The sequence below is a fragment of the Aotus nancymaae genome, unplaced genomic scaffold (assembly GCF_030222135.1).
Source record: "Aotus nancymaae isolate 86718 unplaced genomic scaffold, 86718_ANA_hifiasm-v0.15.2.pri h1tg000108l, whole genome shotgun sequence".
Lineage (NCBI taxonomy): Eukaryota > Metazoa > Chordata > Mammalia > Primates > Aotidae > Aotus > Aotus nancymaae.
In genome coordinates this window covers 2,871,258-2,878,540 of record NW_026988523.1, presented here as the reverse complement: position 1 = coordinate 2,878,540, position 7,283 = coordinate 2,871,258, and the positions used below count along the sequence as shown (strand labels likewise).

Below are 7,283 nucleotides of genomic sequence, written 5' to 3'. Positions count from 1 at the left end.
AAATCCCATATTTTAATATAGTATTATTTGGGGTGCATTTACATTTGAATCTCATTTCTTTCACTTATCATCTGTGCCATCTTGAGCCAAACAGTTAACCCTCCAACCTTTTAAGTAAAATGGACACAAAACACTGTCTAAGCAGATGGACCAGTTGTACAGATGGGACCTACCTCATGATGTTGTTGTGAGTATTAAATGAGATACAGCTTTTTAAATGCTTAGCCAGGGACTGGCCCAAGAATAATGGCAGCTCATAAATATAACAACATCTCTGCTTCCTTTTCTCAGTGACTTTTAAATAAATTATCATGGTGTTCATTTATAAATAGATCACCCATGTAACTACTAGTATTCTAGCATGAGTGATAACCCTTCTGTGGTTATCACAGCCTTTTGGTGATCAGAGGGCCCAGACACAGCATGCATTTAGAAGGGTAAAATTTTGTTAATGAGAAAAACCACTTCCTAATTTGTCTGTTGATTTTAGAGCATCTTCCTTGTGTGCCTGTCTAACCACTGAGTTTGCACCAAAGAATCCAAGTTATTTCGCTCAGCTCAAGGGTTTCTCCTCCGACACCCTTTCCGACCCTCTCTCCACCCCCACCATCAGACTGTCAGATGGCCTCTCAGTGGGTCTCTTACGATACGGTGTTTATTGACTCCTTGACATTACATATAATTATCTGTTTATATGCCTACTTCTCCACAGGTATTCAAGCTCCTTCAGGACAAGGACTGTGTCTTATTCATCTTTGTGTTATCAGAGCATAGCTTCGAAAATAGCACAGAGCAGGACCTCATAAAAATGTATAGGATGAAGAAATGAGGGGCTAAGTGGGTATGAATATGGAAATGTATGGCGTTTCCTGAGAATCCTATTTCTATATAAGGTTATATAGGAAGATGGCTTTTTGAAAGTTCATGTTTACCATTTGGGACTTCTGTTAAGCTGACTTATTTCCTTGCCTTTCCTTCCCTTTCAAAAACTGGAGAGCAAAGATAAAGAAGAGAAATGCTTGAGCTTAACACCACAGGCCAATTCAAATGGCATTTCAGCAGGGAGAGTCATGAGCTCATGAAACTTGTATAAGATATCTTTCTAAAGCTGCATGGGGAAAACTGACACCTTTGTCCATGACAAGGGGAGAGAGCATTAGGGAAGGGACAGACACTTCAGGCGAAGGGGCCGGAAGTGTTCCATCTCTGTGGGAAGTTTTGTTAAAGACGTTCAAGCTGTGGGGAGCTTGAATTTATCCTCATTCCTCATCATTATGTTGCACCCCTATCTATATGCATATCTGTATCTCCATGTGTATAGCTATACGTATATTTACTTATATATTTGGGAGTTTTCTAGTTTAACTAGAACAGAAATATATTTTAAAACATCAAAAAGGTTTATGATATATCATTGAATATTAAAAAGCATGTTTTAAAACAATGTACAATGTGATCTAGAGTCATTGGTGACAGTATTATGAGCAATTTTTTGTGCTTTTCTGAACTTTCAATGTATTTTTTTCACAATGAACATATATTAACAATAAAGAAAAAAAACCTGTAAGTCCTTTTTTTTGAAAATTGTAACTTGTCTTCCTATAATCTTCCTATATTATTTAGAAAGTTCCCTAGTCTTCTCTGAGTGGAGGAACCAGCTTTGCAGGTAGAATTTTCCTGAAGAAATAACTGTCTCTCATTTGATCCGACAGACAGCACATGTGAAAACTCAATTTTAAAGTAGACCTGGCATAGCCAAGGCCCTCCCTACCTCTCCAGCCTCTCTTCCTGTCCCAAAGCCACCATGGCTCTCTCTAGGCTCCCAGACTGTTTGCTCCAAACCTTGACTGGTCTAGAAAGTTCTCCCAACTTAGACCTCAGCTCCAAAAATCATTCTCTTAAAAGAGTCTTCCAATTCATGTCATGCCTTTCACCGTACCACATTCTTTTCTTCCTGAATTTATTTGTATGATTTGTATCTAATATCTGGCCCCTGACCCCCAAGAAAACTGTGGGCTTCATGAGAGTTATAGTCATGACTGACTCCCTAGTGCTAGCACACTCCCAGGAGTCTGAAAGGGATTTAGCCATTTCTTTCATATTTGAATGCACTGGCATAATGAAACAAACAGAACTCAGAGAGGAACATGGGAGGGAACATTTTCAGTGTCCACTTGGGGTCTTCAGTCTAACCAATGAATCAACAAGTATTTGCTGAGTGTCTCTCTGCCCTCTGTTAGATACTTCAGGAGGTGGAAGATTCATATAAAGGATCCCTGCCCTCTGGCAATGTATGGTATAATCTGAAGAGATAAAAAATATATATATACAAAGCAGATATTTAACACTACTAATTAAATTCTATTGGAGTTATATCCCATTTTTAGGGACAACCCAAATTTTCTACACAGAGTATAACCATATGAGAATATGGTATTAAGCCTGAATAGTTTTTAAATAAATTCAAGTAGTTTTTTCTTCTCATTCATATTCCTAGAGATTCTTTTTCATTTTCATTTTTCTTTATTTTTGATGGGTATGTGTGTATATATATATATATGAATTTAACTGTAATTGACATAAATGTTATATATATTTATGGTATAAAATATAATGTTTTGATATAGCTATACTTTTGCAAAATGGCTAAATTAAGCTAATTAACGTATCAATGACCTCACATTATTATCATTTTTTTTTTGTGATGAGAACATTTACCATCTATTCTTTCAGCAATTTTCAAGTACAGATGCTCCTCAACTTACAATGGTGTTACATCTGGATAAACCCATTGTAAGCTCAAAGTATTTAAAATTGAAAGTGCATTTTCAACTTACGATATTTCCAATTTACAAACATATTCCCATCGTAAATCAAAGACTATACTGAATAAATATGGCTTTTGCACCATCATAAAGTAAAAATTCATAAGTTGAAACGTTTTAAGTCAGGAATCATCTGTATATAATACATTGTTATTAACTATAGTCACCATGTGGTATAATAGATCTCTCGAACTTACTCTTCCTAACTGAGATTTTGTATCCTTCGACAAACATCTTCCCAATTCCCACACTTCATCTCCAGTCCTTGGTAACTACCATTTGACTTTCTGCTTCTATGAGTTCAGTGTTTTTAGATTCCACATATTTGTTTCTCTATGCCTGGTTTATTTTATTGAACGTGATGCCCTTCAGATTCATCCATGCTGTCACAAATGACAGGATTTCCTTCTTTTTAAAGGCTGAATAGTATTTCATTGAGTATATATAACACTTTTTTTAGAAAGCCATTTTTCCACTGATAGACACCTAGGTTCATTTCATTTCTTGGCTATTGGGAATAATGCTACAAAAAACAAGGGAGTTTAGTTTTTCTTTGACATACTGATTTCATTTTTTTTGGCTACATACTCAGTATTGGGATTGTATCATACGGTAGTTCTTTATTATTATTATTATTATTATATTTTAAGTTCTGGGGTACATGTGCGGATCTTGCAGGATCGTTACATAGGTATACACATGCCATGGTGGTTTGCTGCCTCCATCCCCTCCCGTCACCTACGTTAGCTAGCACTCTTTAAATTGCTTTCTGACCCCTTTTTCTTCTATTTTCTCCTTCTTAAACTGCTGTAATGTGAATGTTAGCTCTTTTTTAAAAATTTAATTTAATTTTGTTTTCATTTTCTGAGACAGAGTTTTGCTCTGTCACCCAGGCTGGAGTGCAGCGGTGTGATCTCATCTCACTGGAACCTCCGCCTCCTGGGTACAAGGCATTCTGCTGCCTCAGACTCCCCAGTAGCTGGGATTACAAGCATGTGTCACCATGCCTGGCTAATTTTTTTTGTATTTTTAGTAGAGATGGGGTTTCACCATGTTGGCCAGGCTGGTCTTGACTCCTGACCTCAGGTGATTCACCCACCTTGGCCTCCCAAAATGCTGGGATTACAGGTGTGATCTACCATGCCCAGATGAATGTTAGCTCTCTTGATGCTGTCCCATGAATCCTGTAGGCTTTCATCATTTCTTTTCATTATTTTTTCTCCTCTCATTATATATTTTCAATAATCTGTCTTCAGTTCACAGATTCTTTCTTCTGCTTGATCAAGTCTGCTATTGATGACTTCTGCATTTCTCACTTTATTCATTCTATTTTTCAGCTCCATTTTTTTATGATTTCAATCTTTTCGTTACATTTCTTATTTTGTCCATTTATGTTTCTCTGATTTCACCAAACTGTTTCTCTGCGTTTGCTTCAAAGTCATTGAGCTTCTTCAAAAACTATTATTTTGACTCGTCTGTCAGGCCATTTGTAGTACTCCATTTATTTTGGGTCAGCTACTAGAAAATTATTGTGTTTTTTTAGGTGGTGACATATTTATTGGTTTTTCTGTGTTCCTTGCTTCCTTACCCTGGTATCTGAGCATCTGGTGGATCTGTCCCAACTTCAGGCTACATGGGCTGATTTTGGTGGAGAAATACCTTCTTATGTGGGAGAATGCGAGGATGCTGGCTGGTTTGGATGCAAAAGTTCTGACTTCAGTGGGGACAAAGCTGTGTGCTCTCCATGCATATCTGTCAGCTGAGGTTGGTGTTGGTGAAAACTACAGGGATCCTTAGAGCCCAGCACTGTGGGTATCTACAATGGCAATGAGGCTGTGGAGGTTTTCGGTAGTGACAAGTCCTCCATCTCTCTTTTTTTTCCCCCCACCTGGGAAGTTATGATGATATCCCTCTTGGAACTAGGTCTAATTTACAGGCCTGTTCATGGTGATGGTGTCAGGCCCAGAAGGGGAGGAGGAGGGCTGGGGCTCCTGAAAACCTACTGAGGGGCCGGGCACAGTGGCTCTCGCCTGTAATCCTAGCACTTGGGGAGGCCGAGGCGGGGGGATCACCTGAGGCCAGGAGTTTGAGAACAGCCCAGTCACCATGGTGAAACCCTGTCTCTACCAAAATTACAAAAATTAGCCAGCGTGGTGGAGCACCTGCAGTCCCAGCTACCTGGGAGGCTGAGGCAGGGGAATCCGTTGAGCTCGGGAGGTGGAGGTGCAGTGAGCGAAGATTGCCCCACGGCACTCCAGCCTGTGCAACAGCAACAACCAAAGAAAACCCACTGAGGCTGCGGGGAGGGCGGGGTAGCATGGAGGCGGGGTCAGGCTTAGCCCCAACACTGCTTCCTTGTACAGGCAGGTCTGAGGGTCGGAGGGAAATCCAGCCACTTGGGAGCCTCAGACATCTAGCATCGTGGCCAGGACCCCTTTCCAGGGGACTCATTGCCCAGCACCCTCTTCACTGTCCCCGCCCCATCCCTTGGGGGAAAAAAAGTATTTTTCTTTTGTTAATACTTCTTGAAACTTTTGCAGGTACAGAAACCACAAACTGATTAGGTGACAAAATCAGAAGAGACGAGGCAACCGGAAATCTTCAGGGACCCGTTCCCTCTAAGCCCAGGCCTCTTCTCCCCAGCACAGCTCGGCCCACAGCCTGGACGGGCCAGCAGGGACCCTGACCCTACAGGTATCAGGATACGGCCTTGACCCCTTCCCCCGGACAGCCCGGTGGCTCAGTCCTGCCAAGGACCAAGGCAAGGGGGAGAAAGCCCTGCTGCCTGATCCCAGAAACCACTCATAGACCCTCGGTTGATTGGCAGCACTGAACAGGTTAATAAAAAAAGATGAAAACACAGAAAAATCCAGAAACCCAGACGGGGAGATGGGAGACAACGTGGGGAGAGAGCGCGCTGGGAGCCTCAGTAGCCCGCCTCCTCCTGGTAGTAAGGGGGATATTCAGGGACCTCCCTGGGGCCCGGGCAGTCGCCAGCATCGGAGGGAGCCCCGTCGGCCACTGTGCCTTGTGGGCAGTACTTGGGGTCGTATATCTGCCGGCCCAGGCCGAAGACCTGGCCGCTCTGGTTGGCGCCCTGCCTGTACCCCATCTGCAGGGGCATGGAGGAGTTATCACACTTGTCGGTTCCCAGTTTGGTGTCATAGATGTGCCGCCGCGTCCCGGGAGCCGTCATGCCCACCTGGCTGGCACACTTGTTGGTGCCCATCTGGAGGCTGATGGTCGAGTGGTCCATGGGGGGCAGGATGTGGTTCTTGGGGTCATAGAGACGCCTCCTCGTGCCGTACGCGGTCACATTGGTTGGTGCCCATCTGCAGCCCGATGACGCACTGGCCGGCCCTCGTGGTTGGTGCCCATCTGCAGCCCGATGACGCACTGGCCGGCCCTCATGGTCGGTGCCCATCTGCAGCCCGATGACGCACTGGCCGGCCCTCGTGGTCGGTGCCCATCTGCAGCCCGATGACGCACTGGCCGGCCTTCGTGGTCGGTGCCCATCTGCAGCCCGATGATGCACTGGCCGGCCCTCGTGGTCGGTGCCCATCTGCAGCCCGATGACGCACTGGCTGGTCCTCATGGTTGGTGCCCATCTGCAGCCCGATGACGCACTGGCCGGCCTTCATGGTGGCGCCGTCAAAGTTCCGCTCCCGCTTCTCCGAGTACTTGACGCCGATGTCCACCCCGCCCTGCAGCCCCTCAGTCTCGGCCTTTCCCGCCGGGGCGAGAAGAGACACCTGCACCTGCGTCGTGTTCCCGCTCTCAAACAGGTCGAACAGGCCCACGGGGTTCACGCCGCAGCTGACCTTGGCCTTGATGAAGTTGGAGAGGTTTTCCAGCTGGTGCCGGTCCTGCACGGAGCGGCTGATCTCGGGGACTGAGCCTGGCTGTAGCTTGTTCATGAGTGTGCATAAGATAATCCCGTCCTTCAGGCCCTTCTGGAAGTCGGGGCCGATGGAGAGACCGGTGAGTCCCTCGATCCAGCTTCGGAGCTCTGCCCCCTTCTGAGGGTCATACTTGGACAGGAGCCGGTTCTTGACCTCGGCGGACAGCCCGTACGAGGGGCCCTTGTTGAACTGCGTGGAGCTCATGGCTGGCGGGCGCGGCGGCGGGACGGGGCCGAACGGGCCTGTTCCAAATTCTTTAATGGGCTCTTGAGCCCCACTCTCCAACTCCCCACCCCCATGAGGGCTATTTTGGTTTGGGTATAGCTGTCTATATTTGCTTTTTGTGGGGGCGTAAGGCTGACATCTCCTACTCCACCATCTTGCTGATGTCACCTACATAGGAATCTTTTTATGCTTTCCTTATACTCACTAAATTTAACACCATCAAACTTAAAAACACATTACCAATTGAACTTATTCATATCAAACTTATTATCAATAAGAATCTATCAGGCTGGGCATGGTGGCTCATGCCTGTAATCTCAACATTTTGGGA

The 7,283-nt window shown here is 44.9% G+C and overlaps 1 protein-coding gene across 3 annotated transcripts; it reads right to left on the bottom strand.

The window, feature by feature from the left end:
* Window positions 1-5,709: 5,709 nt before the first annotated feature.
* LOC105711584 (calponin-2-like) lies at window positions 5,710-6,952 on the bottom strand. Of its 3 annotated transcripts, XM_064370560.1 has the most exons (3): window positions 6,584-6,952; window positions 6,421-6,550; window positions 5,710-6,164 (listed from the first exon to the last, which is right to left on the bottom strand). In XM_064370560.1, exons 1-3 carry the CDS (start codon window positions 6,929-6,931, stop codon window positions 5,752-5,754), a joined length of 891 nt encoding a protein of 296 aa, XP_064226630.1. In that variant the 5' UTR covers window positions 6,932-6,952; the 3' UTR covers window positions 5,710-5,751. The 3 variants fall into 3 exon arrangements, with proteins under 3 accessions (XP_064226630.1, XP_064226629.1, XP_012299778.2); XM_064370559.1 differs by having other exon boundaries at window positions 6,421-6,952; XM_012444355.3 differs by having other exon boundaries at window positions 5,710-6,157; window positions 6,534-6,952.
* Between the last annotated feature and the right edge of the window lie 331 nt (window positions 6,953-7,283).

Coding starts and splice junctions, on each gene's coding strand:
- LOC105711584 (XM_064370559.1), bottom strand. CDS start 6,931: ATGAGCTCCACGCAGTTCAACAAGGGCCCCTCGTACGGGCTGTCCGCC. Junction 6,165..6,420: donor GCTGCAGATGGGCACCAACC/ATGAGGACCAGC, acceptor GTGCGTCATCGG/GCTGCAGATGGGCACCAACC.